The 23915-nt window shown below is 43.6% G+C and overlaps 1 protein-coding gene across 1 annotated transcript in view; it reads left to right on the top strand.

Annotated features, from left to right (window-relative positions):
- LOC143280560 (uncharacterized) overlaps nucleotides 1–23915 on the top strand; it is an 84755-nt gene that overhangs the window by 52290 nt on the left and 8550 nt on the right. The window contains exon 7 of the mRNA XM_076585253.1: nucleotides 3130–3217. Coding sequence (XP_076441368.1) covers nucleotides 3130–3217 — 88 coding nt within the window. The remainder of the gene's footprint in view (nucleotides 1–3129; nucleotides 3218–23915) is intronic.

Consider the following 23915-nt stretch of genomic DNA (forward strand, 5'->3'; position numbering starts at 1 on the left):
TGGTGATGATCATGATGTTCATCCTGGACCATCTGGAGTTGACAACTTGCCACAAACCTGCAGCTGAAGACCAGCAGCAGCAAGACCAAAGGGCAGTAAATAAGCCTCCTGCAATTCTGGATTACAACAAAAACATGGGTTCCATGGACCATCATTACCAACAACTGCAGCCCTACGATGCCACAAGGAAAACCCTGAAGTGGTACGAATATCTGTGTACATTTTCTACAAATTGCCATGCTGAATGCACACATCCTCAACAAAAAAGCAGGCAACAGCAATACATTCCTGGACTTCAGAAGGATGTAATTAGTGCCATGATCTTCGGTGACCAAGACCCAGACACTGCTAAAGATGACCACGCTGTTCGTCTGTGGGGACGACACTTCATTGATGTCGTCCCACATACCCCACAGAAGACCCGGCTACAAAGGAGGTGCAGAGTCTGCTGGAAGAAAGGGCAAAGAAAGAATGTGAGGTTCTACTGCCCAGACTGCCCCAGCAAACCACACTGTGTCTTGAAGACTGTTTCCGCAAGTACCACACACAGCATTTTTACTGGCGATAGATGCTGGGTGATTTGTGTGGACTATGTTGGAGACTTATGGATCTGGACACTGTTGCACAACCTTTGACAGTGTGTGTGGTTGATCATAACAGTCACAAGAAAGACTGGTTGATAACCTGGTTGATGTTGTAGCACATACATGATGGAATGACAGTCCCAATTTTTTGTTTGTTTGCATTTTATGGAATTTTTGTGTCAGATTAACTCATTATTTGAACATGTGAGTATTAAAAACAAAATCTTGGTTCATTTTCCTTTCATTTGATGTATACTTTTATGCACTTATCTTCAGTACTTTTTTAAATATAAGCAAATTGAAATCATTGGCGTGTTTTTCTTGTTTTTCTGAAAATTTTCTCAGCATAGGCTATAGCAAAACATACTAGCAGAGAAGGGGTTAAAGGGGGTGATTTTCTACTTTGAACTTTGTTGTTTGGAACATTTGATGCAACAAGTCTTCAACTGAAAGCAGTCTTATCGAACAACATGAGTTGACTTGTTTTGAAATCTTGCGCCAGCATCCAAATATCACCACATCTTGCCATGTGTCAGAAACAAACCATAAGAACAACAAAATTAATATACAGTTTATTTTCAAACAATATATTGGGTGTGAATGAACACATAAGAGATTTCTATGTAACATATGTACATTTCACACACTGTTGGAAACACCACATTCTCTGAATCTGTATTCAAACACATGATTGAAGGGTGTTTGTCAAACCGATTTAAGCTTTCCCGCGATGAATCCGCATGATTTATGTGGAAATAATTTTAAGTTTGCTTACATGTATATTTTGTTGGGACGTTTACATGTACAGAAGTAACAAAGAAAAGCGGAACCAAAAATTGATATGCGATTGCATTTAAATGGTTGAATAGACTTTTTTTTTTTTTTTTACCTGTGCTTGCCTTTGAATGAATTAAAAACATGTCAGTTGGAATGGGTTTATGACTGTCACATGGGTTTTTTGTGTAATATTTCAAACTAAATATACCTTTGTTTTAATTTTTTTGTCTTTTTAAAAAAATGTTTTATTTATTATTTTTTTAGTCCAGTTTTGTGGAGGGGACTGACAGTCACACATATCAAAGGGCATTTTGGAAAGCCCGATTGCTAAGCAACCTCGGTGTAGATAAAACAGCTGTCTGCACCACATTCCCTGTCTGGGACTGACCCTTCACCATCCTCTTTCTTTTTTTTCTTCTTTTTTTGTTGGTTTTTTTTTTGTTTCTTTTCACCATCCTCTTTCACTCCCCCACCCTGGCCTCAGTGGTTGGTGAGGCTCTAAGTACTATAATTTGATTTGATTTGACTCCCCCACACCCTACACACCCTGGCATGTGAACTCCTGAAATACATTCACTCATACAGTGACACACACACACACACACACACACACACACACACACACACATTCTCTCTCTCTCTCTCTCTCTCTCTCTCTTAGTACAATAAAATAGTATCAGGTGTTGCTCATTGTGAAAATTGAAATCTGTGTTGTCATTCTCATATGGAAAATGTTTATGTTATACATTTATATATGTTTTGTTTTTTTTATTTCTCACTACATGCCATTACTTTGAATGGATGGTCGAACTGCACTTTGTTGCACAGGTTGATTGATTTCGTTTTGGCTTTGGTTTTCATCAATATTATTACTATTGATGCATGTTGTTATTTGTATTATGAACCCCCATGTCATTAGGGCTGTAAAGCTATTGGCATTAAAGTGTTCAGTGTTCTCTCTCTTAGTACATAACCATCCTGGTGTGGCTATCCTGGCAAGTGATTTTTCAACAGAGTTGCCCAACCGGGCAAGTGAAAAACAGTAACTGTTGACCCCAACTAATAGAATCTTACTTGGATATATCAGTTCCTGACAGTGACTCACAGTGCAAATGTTGGGTTTCCTTTTAACTCTGCATGTTGCTGTTTACAGTGGAGGTTCAGAAAAGACCATAATCTTGAATTGGCCCTGGATGGTCAGCTTGGCTAAACTGAAATCAAAGGTACTAATAGTGATAATAATGATGTGAAATCTGCAATAGATAAATGAATCAGTTACATTGTGGAAGTTACTGAATCACAGTTTTGGATACATTTGCTTGGTGCACTATTTTGAGGAGGAGTGCACAATTTTTTGACAAGATTACACCAAACACAAATATAAGGTAAACAGGTCTGGTATCACAAGTGAGTCTTGAAGGCCTTGCCTTTCTTGTTGTAAAGTGTCTTAGCCTGATACATCGTTTATGTAATTGTTATATACTTTCAATGAAAAGAGTTCTCGAGAGCATCATATGAATTATATCTGCAGCTATGTTTGTAATATAATATTATTTATTGATATAATATTTATTTATTTATGTAATATAATATTATTTATTGAAATAATAGGCACAGAATGATCAATATTTAAGCTGGAAAAACAACCAAATTATTAAATCTGTAAGTACTGTACAGTCACTTACACACACACATATGCATTTAAATGCATACAGACCACCTTGCATATAGAAATTAAGCAACAGGGAAAATATTCTTGATGTGGCAGGTGACAGACTCCATACACCGAGCTGATTTTTACATTGGAGACAGTGCTCATGATGAGAAGAATAGTGTCAAGCCTGTCTGGGTCTTGGGTAAGTGTTTTTTCATGCTCACAGTGGAGTGGTTCCATGTTTACTGTTTCAGTTGGCCATTGTGTGTCACAATCTAATTTCCATTTTAAATAGTTTTTGATAGACAATAATTAGTAGAGTTATCTTGAATGCAATTTGTACTGTTCACTCAAGCATGTATGCATGGCAAACACATTCGCGCATATAAGGAAGCGAGCAAAAAAGAAAAAAAAGCCACCAAAAACAACAACGTTGGGCCATTCTGTGACAATGTCAGTTGCCCATGAAGACCTGCAAAGATATATATTAAAAAAAAATTTGTAAAAAACCCTCAGTGCTCTCTTGAAAGTGTCGGCCAGTGTTCTTCATTTGTAGACCCTGTTTTGAAGAAGGCTTGAGAAGAGAGAGTGACTTGTCAGAGCACTGGTTTCCTATTTCGAAGTAACAGGTTTCCAATGGGCGATCAGAGTCAAGCCCCACAGATGGATGGATCATGATCAGCATTTTGACATCTAAGATGTCAAAATGCTGATTATGATCCATCCTTGATGTGTTGATACCTCTGTGAAAAGCAGATGGCTCACACACATGCTCGTGCTCAGTCGTAAAAACTGCCACCAAGATTACCGGGGCTGATCTACCTTCTCTAGAAGACATATAAGCGGCTACTCAGAAAAGCAAAATCAATCAGACAGGACGAATCACATCCAGCTTTTGGGATTTTCAAGATGCTCCCCTCTGGTGGACGGTACAGAAGTATAAGGACAAAAACCAATCACTTCGCCAATAGCTTTTCCCCCCAAGCAGTCAATGCCCTCTCTCTCGAACAAATCCAGTATGATAAATAGAATTGTGCAATCAACAACCATCTACCTGAAGATCTAGTCATCAGCCCCATCTACATGTAATATGCGGCTTCTGTTCGAATGTGTGCGTGTGTGTGTGAGTTTTATATTGATAAAGGTAGAAACATAAGAGGCCATTTCCTGAGCAACAAGGATTAGGAAGTGCTTACAGAAGAAGAAAAAGACATCTGTGACAAAGTAATAACTCTGGACGAGCTAACAGTAGCACTCACAAACTTAAACAAAGACTCTGTGCCTGGTAGTGACGGCCTCACACCAGCATTTTATAAAACGTTCTGGGACAAACTAAAAATGCCATTCCTTCTCTGTATTACAGAAGCCATCAAGAAAGGAGAATTACCTTTCACAATGACAATACAATACAATACACAATACACAAACTTTATTGTCTATACTTTGGTACAGAGATTTTCTTTTTGGCAGCAGCACATGTCCAACATAAGAAGAAAACAACAAACAAATAAAATGACAAACAAATAAAATGAATAGAAAATAAAAAGATAAAGATAAATTAAAAATTAAATGGCACTAAATGGAAATAGCTATATACAAATATACAGATTACTGAAGTTTACGTGCTTCTCCATTTCAGACAGCCAAACCGCATTGCACATCTACCCACACACACACACACACACACACACACACACCATGTGCACACACACGTACACATACATACATACATATATACACACACACACACACATACATACACATACATACACATACACACACATGCATACATATATATACATACACAAATACATACATACCTACATACATACATCTATATATATATATATACACATATACATATACACACACATATATATATATATATACATACATATATATATACACATATATATAAACATACATACATATATATACATATATATACACACACACATACATACATACATATACATACACACACACACACATATATATATACATATACATACACACATACATATATATATATACACATATACATATATATATATACACACATACATACATATACACACATATACATACACATAAATATATAATTTTTAAACATTTACTCATATGTACACACACATATACCTACATACGTACATATACACACACACATAAGAAAGGAATTGTTACATTAATCCATAAAGGCAAGGACCTGGACAAAAATAACCTCACAAATTATAGACCTGTTACTCTCACAAATACAGACTATAAGATAGTCATGAAAGCGCTTGCCACGAGACTCCAAAATGTCATCAGAACAGTTGTAAATGAAGACCAAGTAGGTTTCATAAATGGAAGAAATATAGCAGTTCACTTGAGATTCTTTGATGACCTAACTAAGCACCTCAGTACAACGAATCAAACAGGTGCTCTAGATTTCTCTAAAGCCTTTGACACAATATCAAAAGATTGTATCATCGAAGCACTAGATATTTTCAACTTTGGCCCAATATTTAAGAATGTTGTTTCTACTGTAATGAAAAACACACAATGTTGTGTTCACAGTGGTGGATGGCTATCTGATTGGTTTCCAACAGAACGAAGAATCAGACAGGGATGCCCACTAAGTCCCCTTCTTTTCGTACTAGCAGTAGAAATACTGGCGATTAGAATTAGAAACGATAAAGAGATTCAAGGAATTGAATTGACGCCCATTAGGAGGTATGTGCAACAAAAGCAACACCTCTAAAATAAAACAGTTTGCAGATGATACAACATTAACTCTAAAATATGAACAAGACATTCAGATAGATACAGACATTGTATCACAGTTTGAAGAATACTCAGGTCTGAAATTAAATAAAAGTAAATCAGAGGGCATGTGGCTGGGGTCAAGAAAGCATGAAACAGGTGACATAAATAGCATTCCCATGAGACCTGACAGGCTGAAATTCTGGGGATATATTTCTCAACAGACAAAGAAATTTCGGAACTGGAAGAAAACTGGAAATCTAAAATCGAAAAAATAACTATGGTGATTAAACGATGGGAACGAAGAAACCCATCACTATACAGTAAGGTTATCTTGGCAAAGACGTTTTTGTTGTCACAGTTCTCACACGTCCTGCAGGTATTGGCTTTACCAGTCAAAGTCCTCAGCACCATTAACACACTTATGTACAGGTTTTTGTGGGAAAAAAAGTTTAATAATAAAAAAGCTTTTGAAAAAATAAAAAAGAGGCGTCCTCAGCCTTGACAAAGAAGATGGTGGCTTGAATATGATCAACATCGAACACCAGCAACAAATGTTCCTGGTCAAATGGGCAGCTAGACTCCTCAGAGAGACAAAAGCGCATTGGAGCATTCTTGCAAGACAAAATATGTCACCTTTCAAGGACAGTTATTGCAGTTTTAGCTGTAATATTTTACCTAAAGACATTAAAAAGCTGGAAAATGTTAAGTCATTCTTCTGAAGAGAGGTAATAAAAGCAGTAGCTGTTCATAACAAAGACAGACCGATAGAAAATATAAAAACGGAACCACTATGGAACAACAAAAATGTAAAATACAAAGGTAATGTGTTACACTTTCCCAAATGGAGCAGAAAAGGCATTCTTCTCATGCAGGATCTTTGGCAGCATGGAAATGTAATGACATAGGAAGAAATAGAACGCAAACTGGGCACTGACCCGGGCCTTCTTTTCGAATACAATGCCATCATAAATGCAATACCACAACAATGGAAACAGCATCTATCCAACGATGCCCACAAACAGGATACCCCCAAAGACATTGCAACAGCAGAGGGATACCTCACTACGTTATCTAACAAACAAATCTGAAAACACTGCCTTCAAACAAAACCATGAAATATGTGCAACACAATTTTGGAAGCGCAAACTAGACATCAGTATCAAAGACTATTTCAACCTAGCTTATGAATGCACAAATGAATACTGTCTGAGAATACTCCTTTTCAAATTTAGCCATAACATTTACCCAACGAATATTCTGCTTGCAAAAATGGGGGTGTCAAACACAAACACATGCAACTGGTGTCGAGAAACTGATTACATTGAACTCACCTTTTACTCTTGCCCGAAACTATCCGACTTTTGGAAACATGTGAAACAGTTCATTCTCTCCTGTTACAATATGCTGATCCCTGTGAATGAAAAAGTAGCGTTGTTTGGTACAACAAAAATGGATATCCCAGATCATGAAAAGAGAAAAAAATCAACACGACTCTGTTGATAGCAAAACTGTCCATTTCTAAATTCAAATATGGTAAGTGTAAGAATCTGTATCTTATCTTTGAAACCGAGCTCAAATTATGTAAGATGTGATTTATGTCAGCCAAGATACCCGAGCACTTGTACGGATCCACAAAAAAACTCAAGTGGTCAATTTAAATGTGTACATTTAAAGAAGGTCCGTAAAACTAATGTCTCGAGAAAGGGAGAGAGAGAGAGAGAATGAGATCGTGTCTACCTCGCCTCTTTCAGACATTGTGCATGAAACTACCATGTATGTGATTTTATATGCTGCATGGCCTTGAAAATGTTTGAGCATGACAATGGTAAGAAGACAGATTACAGGGGGAAGAAAGAGAGAGAGAGAGAGAAAGAGAAAAGACAGAATAAAGAGATGAGAGAAGAAGAAGAAAAAAGAAAGAGAAAGAAAAGACAACAGAAAGGAGAAAAATGATGATGGAAGGAACAAAAAGAAACAACAACCAAAAAGGAGAAAAAAAAAAAAAAAAAGCGAGAGAGAGAGAGAACACACACACACACAAAAGCAGGAATGAGCCTTCCAAGGATGCTGAGACTATCTTGCTTTTATATTGATATGCACTTATATGTGTCCTAATTTCTACTGTATCTGTCTTTATGTATGATTTTCGATTTATGTTTGCACCTTGTTATGTACTACCCCCCCCCCCTCCCCATATATTCCTTGTGACCCCAGTACACTTGGATAGACATATTCTATTCTATTCTATACACACACCCACATGCACACACACACACATACACATGTATGTGTACGATCTCTGTCCCAGGGCCATGAGTCCGTTAGGCGGACGCTCTGGGTTCATTCAGCAAAAACCATGAACCACTGCAAACATTCATCACTTTACATAATTATGATAATAGTAACTTAATAGCAATTACAACAGAAATTTTGCAGCATTTGATGTCAAGGCTTTCTGAAATTAGTCAGCTGATGGGGCAGCAATACACTTCACACATGTGCACACAAACACTCACACAGAGCTGAATTTTACACACACACACACACACACACACACACACCTGTCTCTCTGACTCTCACTCACACATCACACATGATAGTGTACTTTCATACTGAATTAAAAACCTACACACACACACACACACACACACACACACATATGCTTTCTCTCCATCTCTCTCTCTTTCTGTCTTTTCCTCATACACACATGCACAAATGCAAATGTACACTCACACACACTTTCATACGGTGCTAAATGGAAAACACTCTCTCTCTCTCTCTCTCTCTCTCTCTCTCTCTCTCTGTGCGTGTGTGTGTGTGTGGCATATGAGCGTGAGCATGTATGAACAAATTTTTGTGTGATTGAAAGCATGTGTTTGCATCAGTGTTTGTTATTCAAATGATCATGCAAATTTCTGGTGGTGAGTTCACAAGTATGTCTTGTTCTTTCTCACCTCCGTGTCTGAAGGGCATTGTAACATTAAAATCTCTGCTACTGTCTCTCCTTGCAGCAGCGTTTCCTTGTTTCCTTGTACAAAGAGACTGGTCTTGGATTACACCATTCTGTGAACAGAAGGAGAAAGTGAAACAGGTGTGCTATTGATCAGAACAGAGTCAGGAAAGGAAGGATGTTGATGAAACTTCTTTGGACAGGTTATCCTAAATTCAGTCTTATCATCATTTAGTTGCAGCTTGTTGAGAGTCACCCAGTCCTTTAGGCCAGCAATGCACTCCTGTGTTTGAGTCACCAGTGCATCAAATTCAGCTATGGAAGCCGACTGATAAAGTTGTGTGTCATCAGCAAAGCTCTCATGCGACATCACATGATGACTGATGACATCTGACACAGGAGCCGCATACAGCATGAAAAGAACAGGATCTAGGATCTAAGACGGACCCCTGTGGGACACCATATTTTAAGGCAGATACTCTAGAGTATCTACCATTTACACACACTTTCTGTGTACAGTCTGACAGGTAAGACGTGATCCATGCTAGTGCAGTGTCACGAATACCAAAGGAAGTTTTAAGTGTTTTCAAGAGGATAGAGTGGTCGATAGTGTCAAAAGCTGCTGACAAATCTAAGAGAGCGAGAACAGATATCTTATCCTCATCAAATCCCGAAAGCAAATCGTTCACTATTCCAAGGAGGACCGTTTCGCAACTATGTCCACGTCTATAAGCAGACTGGTGGGAATTAAGTAAACTATTTTGTTCCAGATGAGGTAAGAGCAGAGACAATATGATCTTTTCTAGCAGTTTTGATAAAAAAAATGACAGATTAGAGACAGGTCGATAATTTTTCAAACAATTATGATCCAAAGATGGTTTCTTGATGAGTGGACGTACAACAGCAGATCTGAAGCTTTCAGGGAAACAACCAGACAGTAAGCAAGAATTGATGACATGAGTAATATGTGGCAGTAGAACATCAATACATTCAACCAACAAAGAAGACGGGACAGGGTCAAGCTCACAGGATTTCGGACAAGCGCTCAGACGCACTTTCTTCACAAAATCTTCAGTAACCGGTTGGAAACAATGTAAAACAGGACCACTGTAAACGCGTTCTTTAACAGGTGAAGGAGACACAACAGAGTCAAGCATCTCACGAATGCATATTTTGCTGGTGAAGAAGTCGGAAAACTTTTGAGGGAGTTCCTGCACCAAAAATGTTGTAGGGAGAGGAGTGTTTTTCATTTTACCTAGTAGATTGTTCGTAGCATTGAAAAGCTGTTTGGCTGTGATGCATGCAAGGAATTTATAAGAGTAGAACTTTGACTTTGCCCTGTCAACAATGTTTGTTAACTATTCCTGGCTGTCTGAAAAATGTCCCAATTGACGGTCAAACTAGTGGCACGCCAGTGCCTCTCAGCTCTCCTTCTCTCCCGCTTGGCCTCCAATGGCTCTGGTCCCATGGTGTTGTGCCAAGGTTTTATTAGTATTACTAATATTATTACTACTACCTTTTTCTATATTATAATTATTATTTATTTATTTATTTATTTATGCAAGCTTATCTATTATTTATTCCCCCGTTTGTTTGTTTTTTTGGGGTTTTTTTTTGGTTTTTTTTTTCCTCAAGGCCTGACTAAGCGCGTTGGGTTACGCTGCTGGTCAGGCATCTGCTTGGCTTGGCAGATGTGGTGTAGCGTATATGGTTTTGTCCGAACGCAGTGACGCCTCCTTGAGCTACTGAAACTGAAACTGAAACTGTGCCAAGGTGATGGGGGACGATTGGAGATCAGGCGCTGAGTCGACGGGGCGTGCCTGTTGAGTACAGCGCGTAGGACAGTGGATAGCTGGTCAGCAGTTGGCTCAAAAGGGATATCATTCAGCGAGTCAGCTTTAAATAAGTCTTAAGTCAATTGAGGTCAGTGTGCGCACCTTCCTATACACACATGGCGTGGGAGGTTTGGTGAGGTTCAGATGACACGTCACACTGTGATGGTCAGAAGACAGGGTGTGATTGACGGTGGCAGACTTCAGGAGGCAGTCCTCATTTCTGTGCAACACCCAATCGATGATGTGACCACGATTGTGTGTAGGCTCGGTTACAGACTGGTTAAGATCGAACAAAGTGACAATTTCAAGTAATTTAGAGGTATAAGACTGTGTGGGTGAATCAAAATGAAAATTAAAGTCACCGACAATAAGTAGGGAGCCTGGTAAACTGTTAGCGTATTCTAAGAAGTCCGGAAACTGTTCTATGAACATCGTATCAGAAAGTTTATTTTTCTTGTTTGGTGGCGGGCGGTAGAGGCAGAACACATTGAGGTGGGAATGTGGCAGCGACAGTGAAAGCTGGGCCACTTCAAAGGAGGCATGGTTGAAGGGGAAGGCAGTTGTGTACGTTGTGTGTAGGAGCAGCCTGTCTGACACAACGAAGGCGATTCCTCCCTCGCAAGTTGTTGTAACACGAGGGAAGGAGGTGGTAGTGGGGAGCCAGGGGGAGCGAGATCTCGACACTTAGCTTCATCCCCAGTACTGCGAAGCCAAGTTTCTGTGATACACAGGACGTCAAGGCTGATCAAAAGCAGATGTTCGTTGATCGCTGAGCGTTTGAGGTGAGGACCAACTGACTGGGCGTTGAACAGACCTAGAGAAATTTGAGCTGAGCGGTGGGAGGGAAAGCAGGACAGAGGTACACGAATAAGGTTATTAAAGTTGATACATTTAACAGTATGGTCAGTGGAAATTACTCGTCCAGTACCACACACAACAGCTATCTTCCTCTGTTTGCGACATCCTGCACGATGAGTGCGAACAACATTTAACAGTATGGTCAGTGGAAATTACTCGTCCAGTACCACACACAACAGCTATCTTCCTCTGTTTGCGACGTCCTGCACGATGAGTGCGAACACAGGGGAGGTGACAACCTATACCCACACCTCTGATGGCGTCGATGACAGAAGGTACAAGTTCTGCAGGAGGCACGGACAGGAGCTGGTCCAGTGTGTAAGACACACCAGGAGAATGAACATCAAGCGAGGGCCTGAGGTCAGCTTCAGGAACACGCGGAGCGGGCTGCGCGTGCGAAAGGGGATGGTGAAGAAATGGCGTGCTCTGACAAGCAAGAATACTTGCCAGGTTACACAGAAAATATGTCCGAATAACTTGAAGTTCTGGTGGCAGAATCGCACAAAACAAGCACCATTGTATACTCCACTCCATCATAAAGCACATACACAACTTTAACGTCAACACACAATCACATTCCAACACATCTGACAAAAAAAATGAGAGCTAGGACTATGCTGCCTGTCAGGCGTAGCCCTACTCACTCAGATGGTATGCAAGGGGTCGGACAGAGTCCGATCAACATCTTTTTCCTCACCTTCTGCTGTCCAAACATTCCAAAGAAAATAAGAGTTGGCTACCTGCAGGTGAATGTGTTCTTATACGTGCCATCCCCTCTCCATTGCTTCAAGTGCCAGTACTTCAGCCATGTGTGAGACAGCTGCAAGGAGGAAGAGGCATGTGGCACCTATTCAAAGGCGATCAGCTGCGGAGGCAGCCACCCATCTTCATCTGAAGACTGCCCCACCTGGAAAAAAGAGGAGATACAGAAGGTGAAGACGGAGAAGAAAATTCTCTTTTTCGAAGCCCGTAAGATAGTGGAGGTTACTTTGCTGAAGGCAGGACCGTCATACGCGGCTGTCATCAGACCCAAGATGGTGAACGTTGTGGTCCAGATGGCATCTACAGGGATGCAAACAGACGCACCTGCATTAGTAAAATTGTCGGCTTTGGGTGGAGGCGCTGTATCCACCCCTTCCCATCATGCACGGCGGTCCTCAGGGGCAGCTGGGCAGGGGGGGGGATGGCCTTGGGCGGAGGTATGGTGTCCACCTTCCACCCCCACCCCCCCTCATCCCCCCTCCCTTGTTCCGCCTCTCATCAGCTGGCCCCTCTGGCTGGTGGGAATGCCCAGAAACCCCCATACCCCCTCACACACACACACACACGCACCGCATCCCAACCAACAAAACCAAAGGAGGGAAAGTTTGCAGTCTCGGCAGGGCCTTGGATGGCTGAGGTGGTGGATATTCTGGCTCGGCCAGAATCAGACAAGGCTGAAGTTAACACAAGAAGCAGATTTGCTGTTTTGTCTGACCTTGGACCATCACAAGTTGAGGAGCATGAGATAGCAGTGGACTAGGTTGCTGCTACAATTTTAACTTTTTTAATGGCAATCATTCTGTGGAATATCTGTGGTTTTTATGCTAACCTTCAGGAACTCCAGTTGTTTTGTCATTCTTTTAAATCTACAGTGCTGGCGCTGCAAGAAACTCTGCAAAGAGATGGCAACATTTTAACTTTCAGATTTTAACTCAATTTTTAAACCCACTCAGCCTAAGCAAGAGGGATTGACGGGAAGCGTTGCTCTATTTTTACATAAAACCATCACTGTCTGTTCACTCTATCTTCCTCCTTCTGTCCATGTTCTGAGGCAGGATCTCATGAACCTTGTCAACCAGCTTCCATGACTGTTTTTGTTGTTGGGCTACTTCAACGGCCACTACCCACTCTGATATGGACCAGTGTTATCTAAAAGACAGATCATCCACTTACCTTAATCTGTATTCTGGGAAGCTCTCATGTCTGCATCTGTCGGTCTGGATCCATCATTGGTCCTGGACTACGAGTAGAAAGTACACGACGATCTGTCTGGCAAAGCAAGGATCCTGTTGACACTCTGACACGGATGATTTTAGAATGCGCCAAAGCAGCAATCCCATTGTCTACCTCCAAGCCACAGGTGCCAAGAATGCCCTGGTTCAATGCTGAATGTCGGGATGCCCAAAAGTCAGAAGAGAGCACAACAGTGCGTCTTTCGGAGACCAGAGACCGACAGTGTTTTAACCCATCAGCAGCTGAGGGCAAAAGCCAGATATGTTTTTAAAAATAGCAAGCAAAAATCATGGAGAGATTTTTGCTCTTCCTTAACTCACTCGCTGCCATTGTCCGCATATGCGGACATCGTCGGAGAAAGCATTGGATGCCAATGTCCGCATATGCGGACTTGGATTTTAAAAAGTCGTGCTGTCGGAGTGACGCGTCGAATGCGAAAATCAAAAGCAGATGTGATATCTTACGTCACCTCTGGTCAGCTTTTCATTCACACACGCTGCGTGTGTGTCGCGATAAGCTCAACCGCAGTTGATAACAAAGCGTGCCCCCTGTCAGCTTTGCAAGTTGTTTGACAAGATGGCGTCACGGCGAAGTGTTCGACACGGTCGGAGAGGTGAAATGTTACTCAGCGTCGAAGATGCTTTGGAAATGATCCAAACTGAAGGCTGTGATGTCGAAGGAGATCATGTTGATTCTTCGGACAGTGAATTTGAACCAGATTCCAATAAACTAGAAATAGATTCGGCCGCTGAAGAGAGTGTTTACAATGGAGAGGAAAGTGAGGAATATGTGCCAGCAGATGAGACAGACACAGACGACGAAACCACTGAGGAAACGGACGATTTTGCAAGTGTTTTCACCAGTGATTGGACTGACAATTTTTCCTTTTTCCCTCTTGCACATCCCTTCACTGGCATACCAGGTTTCTCAGCTGACTGGCCAGTCAACACCCAGCCGGTTGAGTTTTTTTCTTTGTTCTTTGATTTTCATTATGTAGAGACAATTTTTTTTTTTGTATGTGTGAATTTCAACTTTCTTCACCACCTGTTCATACTTCATTGCATGCACTAGGTCTTCAGTTCCTCAAATAGTGTTAGAATGTGATGTGGAACATGTTGGTGTACCTTTCTGATGGGTGCAAAAATGCTAAAAAATACACAAAATATGGATACCGCGATCAGCATCAAGATGGTGAGTAAATACTTTGATTTTTTGCACACATATGGAACAACATTCCTTGCATACATATACTAAATATCAATTGTCTGGGTGTTTATTTGTTTTTTTTTACAATTTTTTCCCCATCCTATACAAACCCTGGGTTTTCAGGGATTGGCAAGGGCAAAAACTCTTGGCATGGAGTGAGTTAAACTCCAACACACCAAAGAAGAAAGTGTGGATGTTTTTAAAAAAAATCAAAGGCAAAAACGTCTGCCAAGGTTTTCACCATCTCAAGCTCTCAAGGCCTTCTGGCGAAAGAATAGTGCAGTTTCGCCAAGCATTGATCTATCGTTGACCATTTGGTCTGTCTGGAAACCACAGCCAGGAACGCTTTCATCAACGAACAGCATGTGGTGGCCATATTTTTTTGATTTAGAGAAAGCCTACAATACCACCTGGAAATCTGGAATCCTCTCAGATCTGCACAAGTTTGGCTTCCGATGACACCTGCCCCAGTTTATCCACAGTTTCTTGCAAGACAAACAATTTAAGGTGAGGGTCGGCACCACCCTGTCCGACATTCACAAGCAGGAGCTGGTGGTTCCGCAAAGGAGCTTTCTGTCGCCAGCTCTCTTCAACATCAAGATAAACGACATCGTCCAGTTGGTTCAGAAGGGATCAGACAGCTTGCTGTTTGTGGAAGATTTTGCCCTGTACGCAACTGGCAGCACATATGCCAGCATCCAGCAACAGCTCCAGCTCTGCATAGACAAAATTCAGCGTCGGGCAGAGGAGAACGGTTTCACCTTTTCGTCCACTAAAACTCAGTGTTTCCATTTTCACAACTTTTGTCAATTCTGTCTGGACCCTGAAATCCATCAAGGGCTCTGTCTAAGCTTAGGTGCGTTCCGCACCATCCCTGTTCACAGCTTGTATGCAGAGGCGGGGTACCGCCGCTCTCCAACCGCAGATTGAAGCTGACCCTGAATTACTACTTAAAACTGTTTTCTGAACCCAAAAACCCTGTTTACAATAGTGTCTTCAACAACCCCTTCAACAAGAAATTTGCAGACAACCCAAACTTCATCCCTCCTCTTGGACTCCGCATTCAGCTACACATAGAAAATGCCAATCTGGATGTTGGTGGCATCTCAGATTTCTCTAAGTTCCCTGACAGCCCACCATGGACCTCAACACCTGAGGTCCAATTCGATCTGGCCTCGTACCGTAAAGACTCCACCAGTTCACTGGCCTACAGAACTTATTTTCTGGAACTCTGCCACAGATTCCCCACTTTTCGAAAAATCTTCACTGATGGTTCCAAGCTGGAGGACAAAGGCGCTGCATCTGTGTTCTGTCCCGCCTTTCCTGGCCAGCCCTCAAAGGAACACATCTTATCTGACAGCTCAGTGTACACTGCAGAACTGACTGCACTGGTTCTGGCAGTAAAAATGGTTCTCTTTTCAAAACAAAAGAACTTCATGATCTTTTCCGACTCCTTGTCAGCCCTGGAGGCAATTGCCTGCAGGAATCTAACTCATCCCAAACTGCTGGAATTCTACTATGCTTTTACTCTCATAACAAAGAAAGGATATGATTTTGTGTTGGCCTGGGTTCCTGGCCATGTTGGCATTCATGGTAATGAAAGGGCAGACCAGCTGGCCAAGAATTCTGTAAAGGAAGAATTATCGAAATCCTTCCTGCCATACAGAGACATGAAGCAAAAGGTGAACACTTGCATTGAGGATCTTTGGCAAGAGGAGTGGAACACCCAGACAGACAAGCTGTTCCAAATCTGTCCAGACCTAAAACAGACGCTCCCATCGGTGGTGAAGAATAGAAAGGGGGAGTCTGTGCTGTGCAGACTGCGCGCAGGTCACACCTTTTTGTACTCCTTACTTGTTGAAGGGAGAGGAGGCCCCTCAATGTATTCCCTGTGATGAGCCTCTCACCGTGAAACACATGCTCCTTGACTGTTGGGATCTGCATGACATTAGACACAGACATTACACGGCGGTCTCTCGGAAGACTGTTTCGTGATGTCCCTCCATGGACGCCGATGGACTTCTTTAACCTTCTCCGGACGGTGTGGGTCCATATGGACCGAGAATTGTCTTTAAATGCTGATATCTCGTATATTTATAGATGTTTTTCAATGAAATTTTAGATATGCTCCAAACACACAAATCCCCTCCTTGTCCTAAAATTTCGAAAATATGGGTCAAAAATTCAAAAAGTAATTAAAGGTGACATTTTAACTAGTCACTGATGATGGTGTGGGTCCGTGTGGACCCATGGCTCGCAAAGAAAGAAAACTATGTTTACCCTTCCGCAAACGGTGTGGGTCCGTGTGGACCCATGGCTCGCAAAGAGGGAAAACTGTGTTTACCCCTCCACAGACGGCATGGGTCCGTGTGGACCCATGGCTCGGAAAGAAAGAAAACTGTGTTTTCCCTTCCACAAACGATGTGGGTCCGTGTGGACCCATGGCTCGCAAAGAAGGAAAATTGTAACCCTTGGCTACAAAGGGCGACAATGGGGAGGTCTGTAGGACCCCCTCTTTGCATGCTGGAGAGAGAAACTGAAACCGATACTGGCACTTCTCGAACTTGGAAAGATAAACTGAGAGTAACAAGTTCTGAGGAAGCGGAGGGTTTTTCCCACGTTCTCTCCTTGCTATGAGTATCTCTCATGGAGGCTGGACAGTCACTCTGATACCGTCATGGACAGACCCAACATTTTTGAAGCCCTTTTCACCTGCGCTGACGCAGAGGAAGACCGTAATTTTGGTGAGTATATCAACATTTTGAGTTAGAATTTAAACCACTTGATATTTATTAGGGGAAATAAGGTTGATGGGTCAGGGGTTTGGGGAGTGCAGAAATGGCTTGTATCTATGGTTTGTATCTGTTTCTGTCTCAGTTCAAGTTGCATCTCAAAGCTAGCCAAAACTAATCAATAACGTAAAAAGGCTTGAAGAATACAATCACAGAGGTGTACTCACGCAGTAGTTCATGCGTTCACAGGTGCCGATAGAGGAGTGGATAGGGGGATTAACGTATGTGCTTTCTCTCTGTTTTGGTGCTCTAGTGTTTATGGGTTAATTGTTTACAAGTGCTTACATGTGTCTGCATTTTTGTTGCTTGTCATTTTTAATTGCGAATGCTTACAATGTTGCCCGGGTTTTTTTCGATGACAGTGTGTGTGTGTGTGTGTGTGTGTGTAAAACATAACTGCAAATTTATGGAATCATATCTGACTATATTGTACCTATCTCTTCTTTTTTTGGTTACCCCAGATGAGCAAAGAACACGGATTGCCAGTTCCAAGGACCACAAACAAGAAAGTGGCGATGACTAGTGACGAAGAATTTCTTCCACCTGAGCCTGATGCGGAGTCCCCTAGTGATGATGAACCAGATTTCGAAAAAGATGAAGAATTCTTTTCTCAGTCAGGTGAGGAGCAAGAAGTGCCACCAGATTCCAGCACATATACAGCAAAGGACGGAACAAGATGGAGCAAAGTTCCAGTGACCGGAAAAAGAAAGACGCCGTCTAAGAACATTTTCAAGCGTCCCCCTAGTCAGGTCCCTGGAACCCAAAATGTGCATGATCCGTATGGTACATACAAACTGTTTTTTTCAGACAAAATCATTAAAGACACTGTCCGTTTCACAAATTCGTATGGACAAAATCAGTACCAGGAAAAATGGCAAGATTGTGACGATGTTGAGATTGAGGCCTTGATTGGGCGTGTTGCTTTTTGGGGGGGTCAAAAAGCAGAACATGCTTTTCATCAGCGAAATTTGGGATCAGGAATACGGGGTCAGTCTTGTAAGAGCAGCCATGAGTAGGGACAGATTCAAAATCCTCATGAGTTGTCTGAGATTTGATGACAAATCCACAAGATCAAACAGAAGAGCAAAAGATTCATTTGCCCCTTTCAGAGACGTTTGGGACGAATTCAACAAAAACCTTAGTACCTATTACATTGCTGGGCCCCTTCTAACTGTGGATGAGCAGCTTGTGCCTTTTAGAGGCAGGTGCAATTTCATCCAATACCTACCCACCAAGTTCGATCGCTATGGCATAAAGGCGTTCTGGGTTGCTGACTCAGCCAATAATTTCCCTCTCTTGGGAATTCCATACCTTTGCCGGCCCCTCGGCCAGGACAGACAGGTGAGTCTTGGAAGGAGCATTGCCCTTCAGCTGGCAACTCCATTCTTCAAGAGTGGAAGAAATATTACATGTGATAATTATTTCACAGATTTGGCTTTGGCCGAGGGCTGTCAAAACAATGGCCTGACAGTCGTAGGGACAGTCAGATCCAACAAAAGGTTTCTACCCTACCCTTTCAAAAGCAACAGAAACCTCCCACTTCATGGCAGCGAGTTTGCTTACAATAAGACTGTCACCCTTGTTAATTACCAGGGGAAGAGAAGGAAGAACACCATTCTCCTCAGCTCAATGCATGACGAAGGGATGGTGAAGCCAGGGGCCCCTAAGCAGAAGCCTGAGATTGTTCTTTTTTACAGTGAGACAAAGGGGGCCGTAGACTCTCTGGATAAGCTTGCCCATGCTTATACCTCAAAAAGAATTTCCATTTGTCATGTTTGCCAACATCATTGATCTTGCTTGCTACAGTGGCTGCACGCTGTGTCCAATCAAATTTGAAGATGATTCTCTTGCAAAGAAGGATGCACGGAGTGCATTCATCCAATGCATCAGTAAAAGCCTGATGTTGCCACACATGAAGCGCCGTCTCATGCACACAAACATGCATCATGATCTGATGAAAACGTTCAATCAAGAGGATTGAGCTTGAGTCAGAAGGGCACAAAATGCCAAGAGCAAAAACGGTCAGGCAAGACAAGTCTGAGACACTAAGATCAGGTGAAGCTGCCAGCACACTGCACAAGAGGCAAGCCAGTTCTGATCCTAGAACATCAAGTGAAGCTGCCCCCACACAGCGCAAGAAAGCACGCTGCTTTTTCTGCTCATGGAAGGCTGATCGAAAAGTGAGACAGAGGTGCGAGAAATGCAGTCAGCATGTTTGTCCCGACCACATGCAAATTCTTTGCCCTTCCTGTGCGTGCTCAAAGTAAAAACGCTGAACTTGTCAGATCATGAGAATTCTAAAATGCATACATGTTCTTCAGCTATACCAAATGCAGTAAAGATATGGTATTTGGCTCTTACACAATGTCATGACCTAACATGATTCTTGCTTGTTGAGTTCTTTTTTTTTTATTTTGTGTTTCTTACTACTGCTTGGTGTTCTTGATGTTTTGATCTTGCTTGTATGTTTATGTTGCTTTTTTCTTGCTGCTTGAAGCCTAATTGCCGTAGAAATATAGTCTGCATTTCAGGGAACATTCCTTAGTGTCACACACACAGACATGCAACACACACACATACAGTTTACACACACACACACAAACACACACATACTAACACACAAATTCTGCTGTGATGGAAGCATAAGCGCCACTGTCCGCCATTGTTGCAGGATGGAGCAGTATTATGAGAACTTCGCCAAAATCGGATTAAAATAACCCTCTTTATAGACATGGGTCCACCTGGACCCACACCGTCTTCGGAGGGATGAACACAAAATTTCCTTCTATGACGGCCATGGGTCCACATGGACCCACACCGTCTGTGGAAGGGTGGACATGATTTTCCCTCTTTGAGGGACATGGGTCCACACGGACCCACACCATCTTCCGTGTATAGTCAATAGCACCGTCCGGCGAAGGTTAAACTTTGAGTGGTCCCGGGAGGGTCACTACCTTGTCGTGGTCGGGAGGCTTAGTGGCCAGTGATCGAGCGAGCTATGTCGGCGGGAACATCAGTGCTTCTTGGGGTTTGGTGCTCTGGTCCCAGGTCTTAATTGACAGCCTACATAGCCATCGTAGCTGTTAGGGCTGAATAAGTGGTGGTTTTGTACTGATGCCCCTGATAGGGCTTTGCCTGCCAAACAGGTCGTGAGTGAGGCCCAAACTAAACGTGACCCACTGTCCCTTTCGCTGTTCTCTATTCTTCTTTTTACCGCCTCTTTTCTGTCCTCAGCTCCCCATCAAGCCTTCTTTTCCACATTCTTTTTTCTCTGCGGCCTTCTTCAGGCCCGCCGTGTTTGCCGTGCGGCGCGACCTGTGATGGAGGGGAATGAGATCCTGGGGATTGAGAGAGCATGCTGCTCTCAACACATCCCTTTGGCTCGGACCTCTCCTAAGACAGGCGGCACACATTGGCCCGTGTGTGTCAATCGGCTACCCCTTCGTGGGGCTGGGTCAAGACTGGCAGTTTAGTGGCTAGCGAAGATAACCCCCGTAGTGCTCGGTTCTCTGTCCCCGGGAGCTGGGCATGATCGGGGGCGAACATGTTGGAGCTAGACTGTTGGTCGTATATCCCTCCCGAAACCTGGAAGGGGTCAAGCTGGTGTTCCCTTGACCCTGGCCCCTAAGTTGGACCCCATGGTGGGTGGGTAAGGGAGGGATGAATTTACATTTTTTTCAACATGACTTCCAAAAAATCACACACCCCTAACTCTGGAAAAAGACGGCGGCAGGGAACGGACAACTCAGACTCCGATTCGGAGGTCGTTGAGACCTCTGGATTTTGGCCATCGTGGCTTGTGATGGAGGGCGCTGATGACGACAAGCCGTTGTCGGCTCTCAGCCCCTTCGCTATCCAGAAGGGCTTTCAGTGTCTGGCAGGATCGCTGAAATCCATCAAGAGGCTGAGGAGCGGAGCATTTTTAGTTCAGACAGAGTCCAAAAGGCAGACACAGCTCCTTCTCAAGGCGACCACTTTCGTGGATAGGGCGGTGAAGGTTTCCCCTCACAAAGGTCTCAACTGCTCAAAGGGGGTCATCAGATGCCCGGAGTTGAAAGGTGTGTCTGAGGCTGAAATCAAGAGCGAGCTGTCCTCTCAGGGAGTGACCGACGTGTACAGGGTGACGGTGAGGAAGGGGTCGGACAGAGTCCCGACCAACACTTTCTTCCTCACCTGCTGCCCGGATGTCCCCAAGGACATTCGGGTCGGATACCTGATAGTTAGTGTAAGCCTGTATGTGCCGTCCCCTCTGAGATGTTTTAAATGCCAGAAATTGGGACACGTGAGAGACCGATGTAAGGAGGAAGAGGCGTGTGGCACCTGTTTGAAGGCGGCGCACCAGGGCGATTGCGTCAGTGCAGCCCGGTGTGCGAACTGCGGAGGTGGCCACCCGTCCTCATCGAAAGACTGCCCCGCTTGGAAAAAAAGAAAAACAAATCCAGAAGGTCAAGACAGAAAAAAAGATATCCTTCTTTGAGGCAAAGAAACAGGTGGAGGCCGCGTTGCCTAAGGCATCGTACGCCTCTGTCGTCAGACCCAGGACGGTGGACGTCGCGGTCCAGACGACGTCCACAGGGACGCAGACGGACGACTTACCCACCTCGTCGGAACCGTTGGCCTTGGGTGGAGGCGCCGTGTCCACCCCTTCCCATCCTGTGCGGCAGTCCTCAGGGGCTGCTGGGCAGGAGCGGAAAACCTCGGGCGGAGGCACGTTGTCCGCCTCCCGCCCCACCCCACCCCCCGGAACCCCTCGCCCCGCCTCTCGTCTGCCTGGCCCTCGGGCTGGCGGAAGTGGCCGGAAACCCCCCGTACCTCCAAAACTCAAGGAGGGGAGGGTTGCGGCCTCGGCGGGATCGGGAGGGGCCGAGGTGGTGGATATTCCGACTCAGTCGGAATCCGAAAAAGTAATTTGTAAAAATAAATACTTAATCCTGGCCGACCTCAAGCCACCGCAAGCAGAGGAGCAGGGGGTAGCGATGGAATAGGCTGCTGCTTTATTTTTTTTAACCTTTTTAATGGCAGTGATCCACTGGAACATCCGGGGTTTCTACGCCAATTTTCAGGAACTCCAGCTGCTTTGTCGTGCTTTGAAACCTTCAGTGCTGGCGCTGCAGGAGACTCTGCAAAGAGATGGCAAGGTTTTATCTCTCTCTGGTTTTAACTCCGTTTTTAAACCCGCTCAACCGAAGCAAGAGGGATTGACGGGAGGTGTCACTCTTTTTATTCACAAGTCCCTTTTATACAGTACAGTTCTTTTAAGCACCCCCTTTACAGGCGGTGGCAGTGAGAGTCACACTTGAGAAAACCATCACTGTCTGCTCTCTCTACCTTCCTCCTTCCGTCCATGTTCTGAGGCAGGACCTCATGAACCTGGTCGACCAGCTCCCACGTCCGTTTTTACTGTTGGGCGACTTCAATGGACACTCCCCGCTCTGGGGAAGTGAGATGACATCAGCCCGAGGTCTTCTCTTGGAAAACCTTCTTTCCGACATGGACTTGTGCTGTCTTAACGACAAGTCTCCCACTTACCTTCATCTGCCCTCTGGAAAGCTCTCGTGTTTAGATCTGTCGGTCTGCGATCCATCGTTGGTCCTGGACTACGAGTGGAAAGTGCACGACGATCTGCACGGGTGTCACCACTTTCCTGTTGTCCTCCGCCCCACAGATGGAGAAGGTGACTCTCTGCCTGACCGCCTGAACTATGACAAAGCAGACTGGAGTTTTTTACCAAGAAGATAAGAGCGGAGCTGCAGGAAGAAACGGTATTGAATAGCAAGGACCCTGCTGACACTCTGACTCGGATCGTTTTAGATTGCGCCAAAGCAGCAGTCCCATCGTCTACCTCCAAGCCTCAGGTCCCTAGAACGCCCTGGTTCAACGCGGAATGTCGGGAGGCCTGTAAGTCTCGGAAGAGAGCGCAGCGACGCGTCTTTCGGAGACCGATAGAGTTCGAACCCATCAACAGCTGAGGACGAAAGCCAGGTATGTTTTTAAAAAGAGCCAGAGGAAGTCATGGAGAGATTTCTGCTCTTCCTTAACCTCCAACACACCCAAGAAGAAAGTGTGGAGGGTTTTAAAAAGAATTAAGGGCAAAAACGTATGCCCGACCTTTCATCATCTGAAACTTTCAGACGCTCTGGTCACAGAGAAGAAAGCAGTTGCCAATTTGCTTGCCTCCACAATTGAACAGAACTCGAGATCTGCTAACAAATCTGCTCGGTTTCTTAAAACCAAAAACCTGTCAGAAAAAACACCATGTAACTTCTTTTCCGACAACACAGAGAATTACAACCTTCCTTTCACAATGAATGAACTTAAATCTGCCCTTCAGACCTGTACGGATTCCTGTCCAGGAATGGACGAGGTCCATTATAAAGTCTTAAAGCACCTTCCCCAAACCTGTCTGGCACCCTGCTTAAAGTTTATAACCACATCTGGGTCACAGGCTTTTTTCCACCCTCCTGGCGGAAAGCCCTCGTAATCCCGCTGCCGAAACCGGGAAAAGACCCCTCGAAC

Source organism: Babylonia areolata, chromosome 3, assembly GCF_041734735.1.
Source record: "Babylonia areolata isolate BAREFJ2019XMU chromosome 3, ASM4173473v1, whole genome shotgun sequence".
Taxonomy (NCBI): domain Eukaryota; kingdom Metazoa; phylum Mollusca; class Gastropoda; order Neogastropoda; family Buccinidae; genus Babylonia; species Babylonia areolata.